Source organism: Castor canadensis, chromosome 7 (assembly GCF_047511655.1).
Source record: "Castor canadensis chromosome 7, mCasCan1.hap1v2, whole genome shotgun sequence".
Lineage (NCBI taxonomy): Eukaryota > Metazoa > Chordata > Mammalia > Rodentia > Castoridae > Castor > Castor canadensis.
This window is the reverse complement of record NC_133392.1, coordinates 563,358-585,513: the sequence shown is the minus strand read 5'-3', so window position 1 is coordinate 585,513 and position 22,156 is coordinate 563,358. Positions and strand designations below refer to the sequence as shown.

At 55.1% G+C, this 22,156-nt stretch overlaps 1 protein-coding gene across 2 annotated transcripts in view; it reads left to right on the top strand.

The window, feature by feature from the left end:
* Positions 1 to 22,156, top strand: part of Kndc1 (kinase non-catalytic C-lobe domain containing 1) — a 50,140-nt gene that overhangs the window by 16,740 nt on the left and 11,244 nt on the right. Inside the window, exons 6-21 of one of the 2 annotated variants that reach the window (XM_074078019.1) lie at positions 358 to 1,094; positions 4,142 to 4,256; positions 4,957 to 5,028; positions 5,111 to 5,172; positions 8,630 to 8,788; positions 9,253 to 9,330; positions 9,881 to 9,974; positions 10,592 to 10,709; positions 10,795 to 11,465; positions 11,775 to 11,919; positions 12,114 to 12,199; positions 12,998 to 13,413; positions 18,669 to 18,762; positions 18,844 to 18,941; positions 19,143 to 19,363; positions 21,563 to 21,676. In XM_074078019.1, coding sequence (XP_073934120.1) covers positions 358 to 1,094; positions 4,142 to 4,256; positions 4,957 to 5,028; positions 5,111 to 5,172; positions 8,630 to 8,788; positions 9,253 to 9,330; positions 9,881 to 9,974; positions 10,592 to 10,709; positions 10,795 to 11,465; positions 11,775 to 11,919; positions 12,114 to 12,199; positions 12,998 to 13,413; positions 18,669 to 18,762; positions 18,844 to 18,941; positions 19,143 to 19,363; positions 21,563 to 21,676 — 3,280 coding nt within the window. Of the gene's footprint in view, positions 1 to 357; positions 1,095 to 4,141; positions 4,257 to 4,956; positions 5,029 to 5,110; positions 5,173 to 8,629; positions 8,789 to 9,252; positions 9,331 to 9,880; positions 9,975 to 10,546; positions 10,710 to 10,794; positions 11,466 to 11,774; positions 11,920 to 12,113; positions 12,200 to 12,997; positions 13,414 to 18,668; positions 18,763 to 18,843; positions 18,942 to 19,142; positions 19,364 to 21,562; positions 21,677 to 22,156 lie in introns of both variants that reach the window. The other variant, XM_020170435.2, reaches the window with a different exon arrangement.

Here is a 22,156-nt window from a genome sequence, read left to right as displayed (position 1 = left end):
TCATTTTCTCCCTTTGGGAAATCACTTGTATAACCATAATAGAAAATGAGGAGCTTTGGGACCAGGTAATAGGGCAAAGACTCACCTCCCGGGAAGCTCTGCCTCACACAGGAGAGGCCCAGCAGCCTTTGCCCTTGAGAACCACTGAGTGGCTAGGTTGTGTGACCCCCTAGGCAGGGGGTCTCTGGGGCCTGCGTTGAGGGGGTGGGAGGAGCACAGGACAGGAGCCCGTTTCTGTGAGATTTGTTCTAGGGGAGATGGTGGTGATGGGTATGGCAGGATCAGAGGTAGCCATGGGGTTGCCAGGGTCCCCATTCCAGACCCCTCCATGGTAACCATGCCCTGCTTCATGTCCAGATATCAGTGAGAGCACCTGGAGGGGAAGACCTGCTCCAAGAAGTGTAGCGCCCAAGAGGCCATCTGGAGACATCACTGCTGATCCAGAGGCCCTGCCCGTCCCAGAGGGCCTGTCCCAATCCCCCGCCTCTGGAGACCCAGGGCGGGAGGCAGGCTGGGGCTCCAGACCCCTGCCCTCCAAGCCGCTGCTTTCAGCCCCAATGAAAAATGGAGAGAGCCCTGGTCAGGAGGGGCTGGCCAGCCTTGTCCTTGACGCCAGGTGCCCCCTCAGTGAGCTAGACAGAGATGTCCTCAGGCGAAGCCGACTGAGAAAGGCACAGACATTCCCCAGGCTGGTGCCCGAGGGCTCCGAGGCCAACACTCTCTGCCTGTCGCCGACCAGCTCAAAAAACCAGCTGAACATATCTGAATTCTTCCCCCCGGATCCCAGGAAGGTCTTTCTGGAGGGAAAAAACGGCCTTTCTAATGTCAAGGCACAGCCCAAAAGCAGACTGTGGCCAGAGCAGGAGCCCAGACTCCAACTGAAAGGGGTGCTGGGCAAAAGCCACAGCTTGGACAGGGAGCCTGGGGCCTCAGAACAGCCAGAGGCCTCACCCTCTGGCAAGAGGCCTGTGGAGAACAGACCCCCGCTCCAGACCTCAGACCCTGGAGATGCAAGCCATGAAGCCCAGACTGCTGGGGGTGACAAGGGGATTCCAGAAGCTGCTGACCTGCAGGGAAGTACAGCCGCAGAGCAGGTGGGTGGTCCTGGTCTTCCCCAGGCTGGGATGGGGAAGTTGGGGTGTAGCTTGGCCATGCTGCTTCTCCAGAGCCTTGATGATCACTTGATGCAGGGGCTCCTCAGCCTTCATTCTTGCTCACTGATTACAAAGTTTTCTTCAAGCCCCACTTTTGACATAAAGTATGAATACAGCTTATGGGACTGGCTGTCTCCCCAGGAGTGGCCCCCAGGCCAGAGCTCCCCCCTGCAGCCTCTCTGGAAGGAGGCATTCACTTCTGGACACCCCAGAAAGTAGCATCTCCCTCAGCCCCTACCCAGGCACACAGACCCCTGGGCCTTAATTTTCTTCCCCTGGTGGGATTACTTCAGGAACCTTGTTTCCCCTGGTTCTGATCCCTGGGTCTTCCTTGTCCTGCTCTTCTGGGTCCTGCTCTCTTGATTTTAGAAACCAAAACCGTGCACTGACATTCCTCACCTGTCAGTCCTTGTGTGTGAAGGACGCCAGACAGGCTAGCCCAGTGGCACCCTCATCGATGCTGGGATTTTGTGCAGCTGCTGGGATGGGGTTCCCTGAGCAGGATGGTATTCCCCTGGATAGAACAGGGTTCCTGGGTAAAATGGGATCCTACAGATAGGATGGAGTCACCCGGGGCAGAATGGGTTTCCCCCAGCCAAGTGCTATCCCTTGGAGAGACAAAGGACTCTCTCTGTTTGGAGCCAGCTATCTGAGAGGTTTGGGTTTTTAGTGGTGCAACAGGCAACTGATTGATCTGTGCTCATTGGCCCTTCTGTCAGGCAAGGGACACCTGGGCCCAGCCCAGCTGAGTGGCAGTTGACCAAGTATATTTGTAATTTTCCCTTATTATAACAAAATACTGAGGCAGGCCAGTTTGTAAAGAAAAAGAGTTTTGCTCAGTTCACAGTCCTAGAGGTTTGAGGTTGAGAGCTGCACCTGGTGATGTCTTCTTGCTGGTAGATCCTGAGGTGGCACAGAGCACTGTGTCAAGAGTGACGGAGTAACTGCATGCCGGTGGCCCGTGCCTGTAATCCTAGCTACTCAGGGGACAGAGATCAGGAGGATCGTGGTTCAAAGCCAGCCCTGGGTAAATACTTTGCAAGAGTATCACACAAAAAGGGCTGGCAGAGTGGTACAAGCAGTAAGAGTGCCTGCCTAGCAAGCATGAGGCCCTGAGTTCAAACTCCAGTGCTGCCAAAAAAAAAAAAAAAAAAAGTCTGGGAGTGTCTCCTCTTCTTAGAAAGCCACCAGATTCAACCATGGGGGCTCCACACCATGACCTTATTATTCCCAGTCACCTCCCAACGCCCCACCTCCAAATACCAGGGCCAGATTAGATTCCAAATACTAGGGCTAAATTGGGTGCCACCCTCTTAATACCTCACGATGGAGATGAAATTCCCACACATGGGCACTTGGGGGACACTGAAGGTAGATGCAGACCACAGCCTGCTCCCCACTCACTCGAAGTTCTGTGTCCTGCTTGCTCCTCAGCGCTGGGACCCGAGGACAAGGGTGATGTCAGCAGCCCCCCTTCCTACCAGGCTTTTTAACCCAAAGGACGGGGGCAGGTAATTTATATCACCATTCATATCCAGAGGAGTGCTAGAGAAACCCACATGGAAGATGTGGCCACTTAACAGAGGTCCAACTCAGGACCCATGCCACAGAAGGTCTGCCCTATCTGGGCCTGAGGCACACGTGGTTCAGCCACCACCTCAAGGCTTTCCCCACCAGGGCAGCTGCTTCATGACACCACCTTCCAGATGGGCAAACTGAGGCATGGGTGGCTGGAAAGCTTGTCAGAGAGTGAGTGTGGCTAAGAGGCAGTTGAGGTCTCCAACTCTGCACAAAACAGAGCTGAGCAATGAGCCTGGCTCTTGCCCCAAGCACCAGGCGGCCCTGCCCCAGACAGAGGCACAGGACACTGGCTCAGACACCAGACCTTGCCCTCCCACACAGGGCAGGGCCCAAGTTGTCAGGGCTGGCCCAGAGCTGGAGATCCCCCATTTCATGTTCAAGGCTTAGTGCTCTGACTTCAGAAAACAGGCACCACGAGGTGTAGCACAGAAGAACCAGTGAGCAGGGAGGAGCCACAGGGCTGACACTGCTCCTGGTTTCAGCCCCTCTGATGCACACAGGGACCTTGAACTGGGCTGGAAGGCACTGGTCTCCGGAACTTTGCAGAAAAGCCTGCACTTCTGAGGCCTAGGGCAGGGGCTTTGCTCCCAGCTCTCACATGACCTCAAAGCAGAGGGACTGTCTCCCAGGCTCCGTGAGTCCTCACTGCAGGACGTGTGCTGAGTGTGGTCATGTGTTAGAACACACATAACATAAAATTTTCTGTTTTAACCACTTGTAAGGGCATTCCCACTGTTGCTCAACCACCACCCCCATCTCCAGAACTTCTCCATCTTCCATGACTGAAGCTCTGACCCCATCAACACTGACTTCTTTCTCTCCAGCCCCTGACACCCATCTTCCACTTTCTGTCTCTATAAACATGACAACTCCAGGTGCCTCATATGTGAACTCACAGTCTCTGCCCTTTTGTATCTACCTTATTTCACTCAGCATAATGTCCTCAAATTAATCTGTGTTGTTACAGTGTGGCAAGCATTCCCATCCTTTTTAAGAGTGATTATTATTCTGTCATGTGGATGGAGCATATTGTTCACTCCTCATCCATCGATGGATGCTTGAGGTGCTGCCCCCTCTTGGTTCTTGTCAATGATACCTTGATACCCTTGATACATGGGTGAACAAGTATCTTCTTGAGTCCCTGCTTGCAATTCTTATGGGTACAGGCCCAGAAACGGAATTGCTGGATTATAGGTAATTGTTTAATTTCTCAAGGCACATCCTTTGTTTTCCACGAAAGCTGCACTGTTTAATGTTTCTACCAGCAGTACATGAAGGGCTCCCACTTCTCCACATCCTCGCCCATGCTTGTTCTGTTTATCAGGCATGCTGGTGGAGGAGGAGGGTTTTCCCTGGCCACCAGCAAGCAGAGGTGTTCTCACATGACCGTCCTCTCCCTCCCACAGAGCCTGTCCCTACAGGACCTCCTATCCAAACTGGGGCGGCCCTTCAGGGAGTACGAGCTGTGGGCCCTGTGCCTTGCCTGCCTCAGCGCTCTGCAGAAGCACACAGAGCATCCAGGTGAGGGGTCACCCTGTCCTGCTGGATGGAGCCTGAGGCCCAGGGACAGCAGAAGGGGTGGGGGTGCAGCATCCCCACCCCCCACCCAGTTACCCAAGGGTGATGGCCAACAACCTGATCAAGGCACGCTGGAAACACATCCTCTAGTCTAATACTGACAGGGACAGTGGGGTCAGCTGCCTGCAACATGGACCTAAAACCAGTGACCCTTGGTATAGAGGAAAAAATGGCTCCAGCTCACACATTCTCAGCAGGGATTTCACTTGTCCCCAAGGAGGTCAGCGTTGACTTGGGAGGCACAGGAGGGACTCTTAGATGTTGCACTGGTATCCCCCCCTCCCCAAGCTCAACCCTGTTAGATAGCAAGACAGACTGACATTCATCTGTGGTCTTAAAGTGCCACGGGGCAACGATGAGGGCAGTGTCTAAAAGGGTTAGGGGGAGCGGGGTGGAATCAGAGAAACGCCGCCATCTACCTCCGGGACAAGCTGCTGCTAAACTGCCCCTCAGCCCTAGGTCTGGAGGACTTGAACCAGCCCAGCCCAGCGTGGGCCCTGCCCCTTTGTCACCCCAGCTTAATGAGAGCCATGCGCTGCCTGGCGGGGTGGAAGGGCGGCTCCCTGCCCTGCTGTCCACTCTCGGCCAGCCTCCCGGGCCTGAGGCCGGATGACACTGGGGCGCCCCGATCGCTCTGTTGCAGCCTGCCTGTGCCTGGACAACGTGCTGGTGGCCGAGGACGGGGCCGTGCTCTTCGGGCCTCCGCCCGCCGACGGTGCGTACGCGGGGTCCCTGGGGCCGGGCTCCAGCACGATGGCCGGGGCTGCAGGGAAAACCACGGACGGTTTCTCTCCTAGGCTCCTACAACTCGTTCTTCCTGGCTCCGGAGGTGGCCGAGGACAAGCTGGTGACAGAAAAGGTAACCGCGTCTTCCCTCCGCCGCGGGCCCCAGCCCCGCGTCCCCCTCCTGTCCACCACCGGGGAGTGATGGCTCCCCGAGCGCAGCGCCCACTTCCCGAGCCGCGGCTCTGCCTGGGGCGCTGTGGGCAGCGTGCACCGCCGGGGGTCGCGGGACGGGCCGCAGCGGCCCTCCAGGCCCACGAGGGGCCGCCCACGGGCGTTACCAGGGCGTAATGAGCTTCATAAAGTTTAAATGCAATTAAACGAGTTACATTCAGAACCGGGAGGGCTTTCCGCTGGGCCGCAGCTCTCCACGCCTCACCCGTGACCCTGCAGGGGAAAAGGAGAGGCCACGGGGGCGGGGCTAGAGGTGGGCGGGGCGAGGGCGCCGGAGGGGGCGGGGCGAGGGAAAGGTGTGCTCACATATAAGGGGGGAACGGTTCAACTGGCAGGGAGTCGCTGAGACTGAAGAAGAGCAGGAGGACCATCCACCCCGAGTTCTGTCTCCAGCAACACAACCTGAGAAGTGGAGTGTCAAGATACTCTCTGACGAAAGGAAACCAAGAATTTGTCACCAGCAGGTCTCCCCTAAAAGAATGGCTTGTCCTTTAAGCAGAAACGAAATGACAAAAAAAAAAAAAAAAAGGAATCTCAGAATATCCGGAAGGAAAGACAAGCTGAGCAAAGATATGTGTAAATACATCAGGCCTGCCTTCTCTTGAGTGTCTGGACTCAGGCTTGATGATCAAAGTAAAATTTGTAATACCTTCAGGTGGTCATAAATTATGGAGAGATGACATGTAAATCAATCATGTTACAAGTGGGAGAAGGCAGCAAGATGCAGGGGACGATATGCAAACTGGTGAGATATTGACACCTGTCGACTGTGTGCCCTTACGTATTTGTGAGAGGTACCTGGAACAACCACTAGAAAAACTGCACAGAGCTGAGTGCAGTGGCTCACGTGTGTAATCCTAGCTACTCAGGAGGCAGAGATCAGGAGGATCCCAGTTCGAGGCCAGCCCAGGCAAATAATTTGCAAGACCCTATCTCGAAAATACCCAACCCAAAAAAGGGCTGGCGCAGTGGCTGAAGTGGTAGAGCACCGGCCTCGCAAGTGTGAAGCCCTGAGTTCAAACCCCAGTACTGTCAAAAAAAGAAAGCAGAAAAACTGCACAGCATACGTACAGAGGGATGCACTCAAAAGTACTATAGATAAACCAAAATGGCAGTTGATGAAAGAAAACAGCACACATGAATCCCCAATCCCCAGAATAGCAGAGCGACATCTCTGTAAACCTGCAGACATCAGGAGAGCAAGAAGATGCCACAAATAGCCCCCACATACATTTGGTGGCTTGGGTGACATAGACCAGAGAAGCAGGTCATTTGACTTGCCCATAGCTAGTGAGAGAATTGAATTTATAATTTCGAAACCCTCCAGAATATATCTCTGGGCCCAGATGGTTTTACCTGGAAATTATACCATGTGTGTTTAAAAAGAATCAACTCCAGTTCTGTACAATCTTTTCTGGAAAACAGAAGAGGAAAAATACTTTGCAGTTCATTTTATGAAGCTAATAGCAGCCTGATCCCAAAATAGACATAGAATGCCCCCGAACAATCAGTATCACTCATGAATATGCGGGCAAAACTCCCTAAAATATATACAGATAGATTCGCCAATATATAAAAAGCAATTATACACCATGACAAAGTGGGGTTTGCTCCAGGAGTGCAAGTCTGGCTCAACATCTGAAAATCAGTATAGTCTAACACATAAACTGATCAAAGAAGGAAAATTCCATCATCAAACTGATTAATGCAAAAGAAGCACAAAATTTGACACACATGCATGACTTTACAAAAAAAAACCTCAGAAAAATGGAAATAGATGAAATTTTCTCAACTCAATTTTTAAAAAAAAGCATCTATGAAAAATAAGCCTAGAGCCAACATCATACTCAGTGGTTGAAGACTGGCTGCTTTCTCCCTCAGGTCAGAACTCTCACCTCTCTTACTCAACATGGCACCTGAAGTCCTAGCACTAAAAAAGCATAAAGAAAAGGACAGAAGAAATGAGACTGGATGACATAATTGTCTATGTAGAAAATCCCAAGGATCTACAAAGATGAAAACAAACCATCTATACATTATATGTGAATTTTGCAAGGTCACAGATGCAAGATTCAAAAATCTGTTGTATTCCTATATATTTAGCAGTAATTATGGGCACAGAAATTAAAACTTGGCCAGGCACCAGTGGCTCATGCCTGTAATCCTACCCACTCAGGAGGCAGAGATCGGGTGGATCATGGTTCGAAGCCAGCCCTGGGAAAAATAGTTCTGTGAGACCCCATCTCAAAAAAATCCATCATAAGAAAAGGACTGGTGGAGTAGTTCAAGTAGGCCCTGAGTTCAAACCTCAGTACCACAAAAAAGAAAAAGAAATTAAGGTTTTTATACATTTATAATCATTCAAAAATATGAAATACTGGGTCTGGGGAAATAGCTCAACAGTAGAGTTCTCAGCTAGCGTGGTGAAGCCCTGGGTTTCGTTCCCAACACACACACACACACACACACACACACACACACACAAAACCTAGCATGTACACAACATTGCTGATGAAAGAAATTCTTCAGGAATTTGAATTTCTAGGCAAAGAATTTCTAGACATGCCCTCAAAAGCATTACCCACAAACTTTCCACAAAAAGAAAAATCGCTAAGTTGAACTTCATAGAATTTAAAACTGCCTAAAAGTGGTTTGTTCCGAACAAGAAATCACTGCTGCAGTGGGACACGGGTCTGTTTCCTACAATTGCCTGTCAATCTACAGGCGTAGTTCAGTGAGTGATCGGTCCCCGTCACGTGCATGGTTGGCTGCTCTCTGCTCCAGGGCGTCCTGGTGCTCTGTGTCTGGAGTCGCCCAGTCGCCCGGTCACTGGCTGCTCGATGCTGGAAGTCAGTGTGGGAGCATTTGCTCCACGGAAACCAGCAAATGCTGCACATCAGGGGTCGACTACTGTTTTAAGTGATCTGTCAGACTTAACAAAGTGAGGAAGGAAATGTTAATGAACCTCAACTTACATGTGTGTGATGTCTGTAGCAGCTCCTTTGTGAAAGCCTAGAAGAGTGAGGAGCCGGTGGCTCTCACCTGTAATCCTAGCTTCTCAGGAGGCAGAGATCAGGAGGATCGCAGTTTGAAGCCAATGGGGTAAATAGTTCGTGAGACCCTACCTCGAAAATGCCCAATACAAAAAAAAAGGGCTTGGCGGAGTGGCTCAAGTAATAGAACACCTGCCTAGCAAGCATGAGGCCCCGAGTTCAAACCCCAGTACTGCCAAAAAAAAAACCGGAATGGAGGTCTAGCTGGGTGGGCCCCCAGATCACAGGGCTGTGCCTTGGTGTCTCTTTAGGGGCCTGGTTCTGCTGGCCCCACTGCCTACTCCTCTCCTCTCTACTTCCACCCAGGCCTCGGTGTACTGTGTGGCCGCTGTCCTCTGGACAGCAGCCAAGTTCAGCGTCCCCCATGAGCACAAGCTGGCCCTGCCACGCAGGCTCAAGACCTTCCTCCTGGACATGGCCAGGCGCCGTGCCCCAGAGCGGCCATCTGTAGCTGAGGCCATCAAGGTAACTGCACTGCCGTGGAGCTGCTCAGATGTGTGGCAGACCGGGAGGGGCCCCCACCATGACCTGTGAGTTTGGAACTGCTGCTGACTGTAGTTGTCTACAGAGTCGGCCTGTGTAGGCTGCAAGCTTGGGTTGTCTTGGGTGTGTGCAGGGACTGGTCCTGACCACTCTCTCTCCCAGCTTAGTGCCTTTTGCCTCCAGCACACCATTCAGCACTGTCCTGAGCACCACACAGCAGGGAAGGACCACTGTGGCCCTTGTTTTTATTCTCAGCTGGGACAGGCCAGAAGTCCAGACTAGAATCTCATCAACACTACCCAGGGTCCCCCTGTCCCATGTCCTTGTTGTGCTCCTCCACACACATCCCCGTGTTTCCTATAACTTCATGAGAAATGGAGCAGATGCCACAGAGCTGACACCTGAGCGGCTCCTACTATCCTGCCTGGACATCTCCCTGCTTTCAGGTGTGCAGCAGCTACCTCCTTCAGCGAGGCATGGACAGCAGGAAGATTCTAGCCCACCTACAGGCATCCACATGCAAGGTAAGACAGTGCTCCCCAAGCTTGGGAGTCTCCTTTGCATATCTGCAGGGTCTGCTGTCTCCTCCTTTGAGTCTAACGGAGAACCTAGAGAAGAGGTGGTAAATAGTCTCCCTCCTGAGAGACCCTCTCCTACAGCCCCTGCCCAGGGCACAGGTGCTTTGCCCCTGCAGGGCTGTCCACTCTCAGGTCCCATCTCCTGAGCATCTGCAGAGTGACCCTCAGATGGCCCACAGTCTTTACATGGCCCCCTGGGCATGATGACCAGGTGGATGGACCTGGAGCGGGTGGCACTTCCCCAGCCTTGGGGCACTGGACCTGCCCCCAGCAGGTTTGAGAGTTGGGTTCTCCACCATCCTCCCATCTCTAGAAACCCACCACAGACTCATAAAGGAGGCCTCAGAGCTCCTGCTCCCACAGCCTACTCTGGGGCAGGCCTCTGCCTCCCTGAAACCTCCTTGGACTGTGGCAGGGGCTGCAAAGCAGGCATCTGTGCTATACCTCCAGGGTTCCTATTGTCCCCTGACCGGCCGTTTGTGACCTCCCACTCCAGGTTCACCCAGAGGAAGAGACCATCGGTCTCCAAAGTGCTTTCTCCAAGATTGAGCTGAAGCCCCAAGTGACACCTGCTCCTGAGCCCACCACAGGTGGGCTGCCCAATGTCCCAGCTTTCCTGCCAGCAGCTCCTGCACCCCACACTCCCAGCTGCCCCCTATGAGTCCAGCCCTGAGTGGACAATGGTACCCATGTCACCCAGAAGCCACGACAGTACGCACAGAGCTGGGCATCAGCCACCTGACTATCCTCCCTCTCAGCCCTCAGCCCCAGATTCTCTGCCATCTGCAGGTCTTCTGCCAGGCCAGCCCCACCCACCCCTCCCTGTCCTTATTCTTGCCATGTGTCCCACCCTCAGTCTTGCCCAGGTCCCTCTGAGGGAGGCCCCCTAGCAAGAAGAGACTTGTCCTTAGCAGTCCTTCACCTCCTGGCTAAGGCTTGGTCTCCTCACCTTCCCTTCCCAGGAACCATCACCCCCACCTTCTGGCTCCTGGACCCAAAATGGCATGGAGGAGCTCGGGGACATGGGAGGGGGCATGGTGCCCAGTTTCAGGGCCTGGCAAGCTGGCAGGGCCTTAAGTGAGGGATCACTCTAGGGCAATCTGCCAGCTCCCCAACCATCCTTTCTTCCCACGCCACCCCACCCCCAAATGGCTGTCCCCAGGCTTCCTGCCAGTCAGCAGTGACACTAAACTCATTGCTGTGCCAGGGCCCATGCCTGGTCCACCCTCCTGTCACGAAGGAGCTTGTGAGCTGCCAGCAGCCTTCACCTCTGAGGCCACTCACTTCAAACCGGTCATCCTCGCTCGGGATGCAGATGTGGTCAGGTGAGTGTCCTCCTCCCCCAGCTGGTAGCATTGCCAATCATAGGTAGCCCCTCCTGAGCTCTCTTCCTCTCCACCCCCCCGCCAGGGACCAGCTTGTCTTGTCCTCAGTCAAGAAGTCCAATGAGAGGAGCAGCCAGCTGGACCGGGAGGAAGATGGGAAGCAAGTGGCCCAGGACCTTGCTGGGGCCACCAGCCTGAAGATACTTGACCAGCCAGCTCCTGGTCTAGGGTCACAGGGAACAGCCCCAGAATCTGTCGGGAACTCCAGCTTGGCCAAGGGGTGCTCTAGCCCACAAGACCCCACCCCACCCACACAACCCAAGGGTGCCACATCAGGGATGCCCAGCTCCCCTCCTCCTACCCTGCCCCAGAAGGCACCAGTGCCATCTCCCAAGCACAGGCTAGATGGACAGGTCCCACCTGGAGCCACTCTACCCATGGTAACCCCCTCAGCCAACCACAGCCCCCATCACCCGTGCAAGCCACCCGGGAACAAGGCCTCTGAACCAGAAGGCCCTCAGTCAGCCACACGGGGCCCCATCCTGGCTGCAGTGAGTGCAAATAGCCCCAGGGGCCCAGATGGTCATCCTGACAGGCCTCGGCCAGCAGACCGCAAGCTCTGTCCACCCAGTGTGGCCACTTCATCCCCCCCTAAGACAGCAACCTGCCCCTCACTGCAGGAGGCCATGCGCCTTATTCAGGAGGAGTTTGCCTTCGATGGCTACCTGGACAATGGGCTGGAGGCACTGATCATGGGTATGGGGCCATGGTGGCCACTCTGGGAGAAGTCTAGGACCAGGGAGAGGCTGGGGGAGGCAGATGCAGCCCATGGGGCCATCGGTATGGAGGGGACTTGGGTCCCCCTCATCTGTCTCTACACAAGGGCCAGGACAGCAGGGGCAGCCCACAGAGTGGGCACCCAAGAGCCTCAAGGGGGGAGAGGGTCTCCGAGCCCACACCATGCCTGCCACCGGCCCCAAGACCACTTCTTCTTCATGAAGAGTCAGGGAACCAGAAATGTGCCCTTGCCCGCATCCTAACCTGCCCTATCGTTTGCAAAACCAGGGGAGTATATTCACGCCTTGAAAGACCTCACCTTTGCCACCTTTTGTGGTGCCATATCGGAGAAGTTCTGTGACCTATACTGGAATGAGCAGTTGCTTCAGAACCTCTTCAAAGTGGTCAACGGGCCAGCCTCACCCCCCGAGAGGTGGGTGCCCTAGCCTGGCCTTCCCCTCCCTGGGTCTCATGCAGACCAGGCCCCCAGACTCCACAGGCTCTGTGCTCACAGCCTCCCTGGCTCCCTCTCCCTGCTGCCCCAGCGTGATCACAGGAGGCTCTGCACTGGGAGCCTCTGCCTTCTCCAGGTGAGAGGAGGCTGACCAGCGGTCTTCTTTTTGCCAGTGTTTCTGAGGAGCTGAAGCCTCTGCCCGAGCACTCACCTGGCAACTGCTCAATGTCCAGCAAAAGGCCCTCACTGCATGGACTAGGTAAGAGATGCAGCCTCTACCACGGGGACGGCTGTAAATTGTCCTCAGTGGGGTCCACTGGCCCCTCCTGTGGTTGCTGGCAATTCCAGAAAAAAAAAAAAAAAAAAAAGAACCAACTTTATGACTGCCCTGCCCTGGCTTTGGGGATGGGAGCTGTCAATGCAGGGTCCACTTTCACCACCTGCCACAGTGCTGGGGTCTTTGCACCATCCCTGCAAGCATAGGTCATTTAAACACCCTGAGCTGGTGTTCCTAGACCAACTGAAAACTGTAACTCTAAACTAGTCTAAGTCCAGGTAGGCTGATCAAGCAGGTGGCTTTAAGAACAAGGAGGAGTGACTGATCGCCCTGCATCTACCCACTGCCCAGTAACAGGGCCTTGGTGATGGCTTCGTTCCCTATTTCAGCAAAGCAGGAGCTGCCCCCTGATGGCCAGTGGGCCAGAATGTCACCAGCACAGACAGAAGCTTCCAGAGTTGACAGGGCTCAGGGTCTGACTGCAAATGTTCCACAAGAGCAGATAGGACCAGAGGAAACAGATGCTAACGGGGGCCTGAGCGAGGACAGGGTCCAGGGCCCACAGGAGTCTGACACAGTGCAGTGCTCAGAGGTCACCTGGTGCAGGGAGGCCTCACTCCTGGCTGTGACTGTCTCTTCATCAGCAGTTCAGTGGCCCCAGAGTCTCCTGCCAGCTTCACCTGGCACAACAGCCATGACGGGGTCCCTTCACAAGGGTGCTGGGCGTCTCCCATAGACGACAGAAGTGCTACCCATTGACTCTCTTCTCTTTCTTTCAAGGCAATGAGAAGTCGGCCACAGCCCGAGCCAGTGGAGCCCCCTGCTCGCCCACCACGCTGTCAGACGGGGATTCTGATGCCCTATCGCAGGGAAACTTTGAGGTGGGATTTCGGCCTCAGAAGTCAATAAAAGCTGCTCGTGAGCAACAGCCAGAGGCAGGAGTGGATGGGCAGCAAGGCCTGGGCCTGGAGCCAGCTGGCGGGGCCTCACCGGCTGATTCAGTGGCCCAGCTGGCCAAGCCCGAGGAGGGTGGCCCAGCTGTGTCCACAGGCCCGACTGAGTTCCAGAGCTGCAGCCCTGGCTGGACCAGTGCCTTCTATGAGGCCGACTGCTTTGGAGCCGACATCTACAACTACGTGAAGGATCTGGGGATGCAGAAGGCCAGCGGGCACCCAGAACCTGAAGCCCAGAGCCCAGTGAGTTCAAGGCCTCTGCCCACTCTGGGTGGGTGGGGGACACTGTGACCTTGGGAGCACTGTAGGCAGCCAGGTCCTTGCTTAGACAGTGTCCAGGCTACACAGGGTAGATGGCAGGACTCCAAGAGCTCCCCGTTCAGGGTGTCTCCACGCGTCCTATTATGAAGGTGCTCTGCTGATTGGCATGCCATCTCTGTGGTAGCTGGGCACATGGCCCCAGGTGACAGTTGTCAGAGAATCACCTGATCCTTGTAAATGCAGTGAGAGTCAGGTCATGGGTCCTGCAGTCTCCACTGGTACAGCCTTCTCTCTGTGGTGCCCTGGCAGCACCTCTGTGAGAGAAAAGCAAACGCCAGAAGCGCCTTGCCCGTGGCAAGTTGGGGCTGAACTCAGGGTCGGTGCGGCCTGACATGGGCTTCTCTGGCAGCACCATTCAGGTCAGGAGCGGCCCAGGCTCCTCCCTGGTCAGTAGAGTGCAAAGAGGTCATGACTTGAGCAGAAGATGGGCCTGGCCGGTGCTGTGTGCAGGACGGCCCAAACAGAGATGTAGTTGCACAGCTGCTGCCCATGCCCATGGGGAACCTCAGTGGACTGCAGCCACACAGGTCCAGGGCCCTTTGGGTCTCCATCAGAAGGGAGCAGGTCAGCAGATCAGCTCCTCGCACCTCCCCCGCCCTGGTGTCACTGGTCACCTCAGAGCCCTGCACCTGTGCTATATAGGGGCAGCGTCTCCCCAGTCTTAGGCATCATCTGAGCCTTCCATTGGCTCCTTCTTTCATTTGCTACACACTGCTGTCAGGACTTCGCTTTACTGCTCCTTCTAGGAAGTGGTGGGCACCTGCGGGCATAGGGACAGGGTTCACGTCTCCAGTGAGCTTGTTTTCTCTGGGCCGCATGGAAGACCTGGCCCTGCACGTGTGCGGGGGACCTGGTAAGGAAGGGCAGCCTGCACAACCAACCTCCACTGGCTGACTAATGCCCAATGTCTATTGCAGAGGGCCCATGGCATCTCCCCTCCTAGACCAGATGGGAACTTTGTGTCACTGGAGTTTTCAGGGCCTCTGACCAAGAAGACAGAGACCCCTGGCCCTGTTTCTTCTGCTCTATGGGTCCTTAGCTGACACCCCCGTCCTTCACGTGCAGTTGCTCACTGGACGCCCTCATGGAAGATATCTTCCCAGGATTCTCAGCTCACACATATCCCTGCCCTTCCAGCAGCAGAGAACAAATCGCCGTAAACACAAAGCGCCAGCACAGCCACTTGTCGTGATCCTGCCGCCAACCTGGAAAACTGAGCTCAAGGGATGAGAAGCCAGAGCGGCTCAGCACCCCCAGGACACCCATGGCCCTGAGATAGGGCCACCGCTGGTGCGCCCCCAAACAAGGCTGGCCGGGTAATGGAGCAATGCATGGCCCCCAGGCTGGGCTGTCCTCGTGTGGAGGATCACAAGGGCACCGGGGTCTTTGACAGCTTGAAAAGGACCCACGGACATGAGTGTCTACTATGATGCTGTTCCAGAATGAACTGTGGGCTCTGTCCCCAGAGATGACCTTGAGAAGTCTAAGACTAACTCAGGTAGATTAGGCTCAGGGCCAGATCTGATCTCATCAAGCTGTGATCGTCCTGTTGGGACAGGTCCCTAAAACTCATCCTGAGTTAGAAGGCACTGGTGGACACGCACCCTGATGCACTGCCCTCCCCTCGGGAACGACTCGTCCCAGTGGTCCAGTTGGAGGAGGGTGGCTGGCTTGAGGAAGTGGGGGGCAGAGATGAGGGATGGTCCTATGCTCACTGCAGGAAGAAGTTAGATGAGTTTCCTGAGCCCTCATCTGCTTGCTAGGTGGTTTACCTGAGACCGACTGCAGTTGCTGGGTCTCTTTGACGACTCACCCAGTCTGCTTCAAACCCAGGAAAGCATGTGACAGACGGTGCGTGTGCACTCGGTCTGTTGCTGGGGAGGATGGGTGGCAAGGAGCACCCAAGCTCCAGCCGTGGCCCCGTGTGTCATGGCATGCTGCAGGTGTCTCCACGCTACAGACATCATGGGTACTACTTGGTTTTGCTTCTCCTGATTTTGAATTAGGCTTTGCCTTCAGTGTTTGGGGGAAGGCAGTGGCTTTAGTTTTATCCATTTTTTTTTCTCTTTTTCTACAATTTCTGCTGGTATCTACCCTGGTATTCATCCAAATATATCTAGTAGCCATTGTGCCTAAATTGTGCCCAAGTCATTCACAATTTTTTCCTCTAAGAAACTAATGCTCTTTTCATTTTGTGGCAAGTTCACGGTCAGGTTCGGTAGGGAAAGCAATTGAACTCACACCGCCTTTACTATTTGATTTAGATCTGGCCAACTGGGTCAGCCTGTGGACCATGCTTGTCTGAAGTCCACCAGGGTGTGGCCTGGCAGTGTGTTGTGTGGATTTTAGGTCATGTAGATTTATCTAAAATCAGTCAAAGCCTGAAGTCCTCGACGAATGAACCAGCTGTTCAGTATCCAGAGAAGTGCTGCTCACAAATGTCAAGACTGATGTTGCAATCCGACATCTCACCTTTGTGTGAGCCATGTCCAGGGGCTTCCCTCAAAGACCCTTCTGGGGAAATTTGCTGACATTAGTGTCTCCACAGTGGACAAGGGATGATGGGTGGACAATGCCTGGTACAGGGTAACCCCCAGGGGCAGAATGAGCTCTACAGTGCAGCCCTGGAGCACATAGTCACTGCCCTCGTCCTTGGGAGCCAGGTTCACAGAGGAGCACATGTGGACAGCTTTGGAGACCCTCAAGCCTTGTCCAACCAGCAGGGAGCAGAACACAACCTGTGAACACAGCTCCATGAGGCAGGCACCTGCATACACTGAACTCCACCTGCGTGGTTCACTGACACCCCTCACTGACGGAATGTACAGGACATACCCTGTCCACAGGGGAGCCACTAGCCACAGGTGGCTACTGAGCACTTGAGTGGAATGGGGGCCCATGCAACTGAGCAACTGACGTCTTCAGGTTAATAATCTAGACCACTTCTCACGGCCAGTGGCTCCATTTAGGGACCAGACCCTAGACAGGCAGCCTGTGGAGCAGCCCCCTATGCGCCCTACCCACGAGGAGGAGCTGGCTCCACCAGCCATCAGGAGGGAGCCTGGTTTGAAGCCAGGCTGTCTGATGTCAGAGCCCAGGCTCCACAGTACTCAAACAGGACAGCAGAGTCAAGTAGCAGTTGGGCAGCTCAAGTGGCCTCCGGCAGGCCTCCAGAAGCATCGGCCTCAAATGGAGACGCGCATGGTTTAAGCTGATTTTCTGTGGATTCAGACCCTCTGCCATGAGCCAAACTGAGTGGACTACACTCCCGAACCCTGCAGAGTGGATCCAGACTCCATGAGCACCACTGAGTGGATTCAGATGCTGACCTGGCTGAACTGGACAGGACCCTGAGGTCTTGGGGGACCTAGCTTCACAGTGAGACTACACAGGGGCTGGACTCTGCTCTGGCTGACCCCTTCCTCAGCTGCCCAGAGCTTGACGGCACTGACCATCACAGGGGCCATTGGTTACTGTTGCCGCTGTAGCAACGGTTCAAAAAGCCACTGAAGCACCAGACAGAAGACACCAGTGTTTTTTTTGCGTTTTTGCTCAGTCATTACTCCAGCAGTCAAGCACCAGGCAATGGAGTCTGGACTTGAACTGCCACCATTACCAGAGGGCACCAGACACAGCTGACTTTCAGATTAATACTCCCGCCCCAGGGGCCATCTCAGGGCCAGTGGGTGCATCTGATTTTTGCAGGTGTCCAAGCGGTCCTTGGCCACAGCCTGTCCCTCCTCTCGCCTTTTGCCCCAGACCAGCCCATTGCTGGAGCCCCATCCTCCTGCAGAAACAGCCCTGGCTCAGTCCCAGCCCCAGGCTGACCCCCACAGACTGCCAAGGCTCCAGACCATGTCCACTAGGTCACTGCCCATCCAGCTCAGCCACAGCGCCAGGTGCAGTCAGGGAGGTTATGTCCTTTCCCCTCAAAGGGAGGGGCCATCTGGATTCTCGCCCACCCTCCTGCTCACAGACCCCAACCTCAGCCTCCACATGACACAGGGACACCGTGCCCAAATGGGCCATCCCGCCAGGCACAGGAAGCATCCTGGGGGGCTCAGAGGACCTCCTCCTGAACCTGCAAACATTCTCCAACAGGAGGACCTGCTCAGACCCACCTGGTCCTGATTCCCCTTCCTTCCCTATGGCCACAGGCTAAATCCTGCAGGGACTCATTACCCCTCAGCCAGCTTATGTCTCCTGCCCATCTCTAGGCAGGAACTGGGATTCCAGGCAGGTTTAGGAGAATCACACGTGTGCACACACACCTGGCGTGGCCTGGAAGGGCTGAGCAAAACCTGCTACGGCTGCTGCCTGGCAACACAGCAGTCCAGCCCTTGGGTTCCAGGAAGCAGGACTTTGGGAGCTCATTTGCACGTTAGCCAGAAGCTGTATGGCTGGGCTTCTTTAAGTCTAACTTAAAGACAGTGGCCTGAGGGCACTTGGCTGTGCGGGGTTCTGGAGCTTCTGTGGCCATGTGCATTTGGATAGAGTGCCAACTTGGGCCATAGTTCATTCCTGAGGGGTGTAGTAATGTGGTCACCACATAGCTGATCCCAGGCACTGGGATCCCTGAGTGCCCCCTATAAACATGGCCTAACAAGGTGAGGGGCCCAGGTCGGCTCCCCTATGGCTGTAGAAGGCAGGCAGCCTGGTCTGTGCCCAGTACTGCCTGGGCACAATGGGAACAATGGAGTGGACTCCCAGGCTACACATATTAAGCTTGCCGAGTGGACCTCAGTGGACCCCAGCCCTGCAGCTGACTCCCAAGAGCAGGGAAGCCCCAAAGAGGTATGGCCCTGGCCCTAGTTTTGAGTGGAAGTCTAGAGAACTCTCCAGAAGGGGTGGAAGGCAGCCTGGAGGGAGGGAAGGCAACCTTAGGAGGCACAGACATGTGCCTTCAAGACCAGGTCTCAAGGATACACCAGGTCCAGGGAGGAGGCTTCACAACCCCTGCAGTTCACCCAGGGTCAGTGGTGAGGCCTGGAGTCATTGGGACATTACTACACCTGCTGCCCATTTCAAAGTGGGCCACTGGAACCCACTTCCTGCTGGGGTGTCACTCACTTATCTTGTCCCTTGTTACTTTTTTCTGTGTGTCTGCATCTTGCACAAAAGGCAAGTTGTGCCTGAGGCCACGGTCTCCCCAGTTCACATGCTGTGCTTCCTCTTAGGAGCTGGAGCAGCAGCTCATGATAGAGAAAAGAAACTACAGGAAGACCCTGAAATTCTACCAGAAACTCTTACAGAAGGAAAAGCGGAACAAAGGTAACATGAACACCTGAGCACAGGACGAGGGAAGGTACTCTGTGGCCCCCAAGCCATGTGCTGACTCTGCTCTCCCTGCAGGCTCCGAGGTGAGGACCATGTTGTCCAAACTTCGAGGGCAGCTGGAGGAAATGAAGTCCAAAGTGCAGTTCCTTGGCCTGGTCAAGAAGTACCTACAGGCAAGTGGCCTGCCCTCCTGCTCCCTCCAGAGTGAGCGTAGCGCTCAGATGGGGTTCCTCCCATCAGTGCTGTGGATCGAGCCATGTTAGGTCATAAACACAGGCCCCGCGTGAGGGGCCGACAGTCCCAAGTAGCCCCGCCATCCCTGGGGTCAGTGGTATCCCCACACAAGTGACTCACTCAACACCTCCCCGCCCCAGGTCATGTATGCTGAGCGCTGGGGCCTGGAGCCCTGCGCCCTGCCAGTCATCGTAAACATCGCAGCGGCCCCCTGCGACACACTGGACTTCAGCCCCCTGGACGAGTCCTCTTCCCTCATCTTCTACAATGTCAACAGGCCCCCATGTGGTGGCCGGCAGAAGAAGGCACGCATCCTGCAGGCTGGCACGCCGCTGGGACTCATGGCCTACCTCTATTCCAGGTGTGTCCAGGGACCCCAGAGGCAGAAGGAGGCAGGAGAAGCCCCATCTAGGGTGGGTTGTACTGCTCTTTAAGAGTTTGAGGTTGACTCGTGTTAGTTGCCACGTGCTCTGCAGCTACCAGATCACCCTCAGTCACAGGACCCACAATGTCATCACTAGCAGCCCCGATGCTGGGTGAAGGCTGTGCCCCACATCGCTACAGGACAGCAGGGATGGACTGTGAGATTAACATGCAATAGGCTTCCAACATAAACACCCACAGGGGAATCCGAGGTGCAGCCTGAATTCCATCCAAATCACTAATCAAAGCACTCCATGGGCTCCGGGGCTCAGAGTGTCCTTTGGAGTATGTCTGCAGCCTGTGCCTCTCTGGGTCTGAGCACTGTTCTGGTGTCAAACACCCCAAGCAGGGAAGAGCACTCAAATCCACTCTCCTCTGAGCAGGGTCACAGGGCCTCCCACCAGGCTGGGATCTCACGTTCCCTCCTTTCCCCAACAGCACCCTCAGGCCTCTTGGCCCTCGAGTCCTCAGTCTTGTTTCGTTCCCAGGAACCAGAGGGCTCCCAGCAGGTCTCCTACCCTACACTCAGGTCTGAGGCTGGGGAGACCCTCTCTGCCTTCCCAGCCGGTGCCTGAACCTTCCCCAATTCTGACACTATTTTGGGGCTCCAGGGTCCTCTTTGAGCTGGAGGCCATGGTGACCCCAGATCTGATCTGTGGGTGTCATCAGGGCCCAGGGAGGACAATGATGGAATGAGGTCCCTCTGCAGAGACCCATACCTCCTGGGGAAGCTTCCATCTCTCCACCAACCCTTTTCTCCCAAGGGGGGTCCTGCTGGGATCTCTTGCCAGATGGGGACTCTAGGCCAACCCTGACTCAGGACTCAGTCTCCTCCTTACCTGCAAGGCAGCAAGACCATGCACATCCTGAGGTCTTTGCTGGGGAATGTGTGTGTGCACACACGCATGCACACGTGCAGCCTATGGCCTGTGTGCCACTGGTCTGCGTGATGGGCAGGTGTGTACACACGTATGGTATACTGGAGTACTGTGTGGCGTGTATTGTGTGGCTAGTATGTATAATAGTGTGTGGGGCTGCACGTGTATGTGATTGCATTGTGTGGTTTGCGTGTGATGTGCACACATGGGACACGGTGGGGTACTGTGTAGTATGGTGTGTGTGGGATGTGACTGTGTGGGTGAGGTGTGTGTGTGTCATGTCTGGTGTGTGGTGGGTGTAAGGGTATTGTGTGTGTGTAAGCACAGCACTGTCAGGGGCTTTGCCTCCACAGTGAGGACCCTGTAGGCACCACATTTGCGGGGCAGGCTGGTCTGGGGGCTGCTTAGTGGTCTGGGCTGTGGTCTCCATGTCCTCATCTCCCAGAGGCCCCAGAAGGTGGATCAGTGAGCAAACTCCCTCATTCTTGGACATGATGTCTCTGACATGGAACTCCTCCACCCGGCACTGGAGGTGGCTTATCAAGACCTCTCACCTTTGGCCCCTGGACATCAAATTTCCCAGACTGTCAGACCCACATGTTTGGCTCCTGTCAGCACCTCTGACAGGGGCTTTCCCTTGCCTTGCAAGGTGCTGCACTCAGCAGAGACTGAGCCCCTGTGGGCACACAGGGTTCCTGTGTTCATGCAGCAATCCCACCTGTGTGCCTGACTATGCATGCACAGCAGCTGTCTGACCCACAGCCCTTGGCATACAGGGTGCAGAACTGAGGGTACTGAAAAGGAGTGTGACAGTGACACAGGAGATGCAGCAGGCAGGCCTCATCATGCACCAGGAAAGGCTCTCACTCATAAATGTCTGGAATCTCAACCGTGACCAGTTCCCCTCTTTACTTCCCGGGGAGGGAGGGAGGGAGAGGAGTGCTCTCCTGTCTGTGATTCTCCCAACAAACATCTGTTCACTCACATAGAACTCACCCCTCCTCACTGTGCTTGTACACTGATGCACACAGCTCACACACTCCGTGCACTGATGCACACGGAGACCTCACACACGTTCACACACACACACACACATAAATGTCACATTCACACAAAGATCACACACAGAGACTCTCAATCACTCGTACACGCAGCACACACCCTCAACCTGATACACTCCCGCTCCCCACAGCACAAGGGTGCAGAGAGGGGTCGGGCTGACCTGACGCCCACAACTGAATCCCACATTTTCTCCCCAGCGACGCTTTCCTGGAGGGCTACGTCCAGCAGTTCCTCTACACCTTCCGGTACTTCTGCACACCACATGACTTTCTGCACTTCCTCCTCGACCGCATCAGCAGCACCCTGTCCAGGTACTGTCCTCATGGGCTCCTGGACAGGTTGGATGGGCTCTTAGGGTGCCTTGCTCAGGGTACTCTGTGAGGTACAATATAGCCCCAGGTGACTCTGACAGAGACAAGGGCGCAGGTGAAGCCTCCCTGAGGAACACCAAGCCAAAGGGAGCACAAAGGGAGCAGATAAAGGAACCCAGGAACAGATGGTGCCGGGCATCCATGTGCTCTGGGGGGTGGTAGGGAGGGGGATAGCAAGGCCTTACCTTGCTGCCACAGGGTAGGAAGACAGGGGAAAGCTAAGCCCACCAACCAAACAAGGACAGCCCAGGGTGAGAGGGGCCTACTGGCCACAACCACTTCTGCAAGGCACCCAGGGCCACTAGACAAGGGGTGAGGACAGAAGAGTGGTGGACATGAGGAGAGCACTCCGACCTGTCATCACCCCAGGCTTCCCCACACACCCCTCATCCTGCTGACGCCCACACTGAAGCGTCCTAT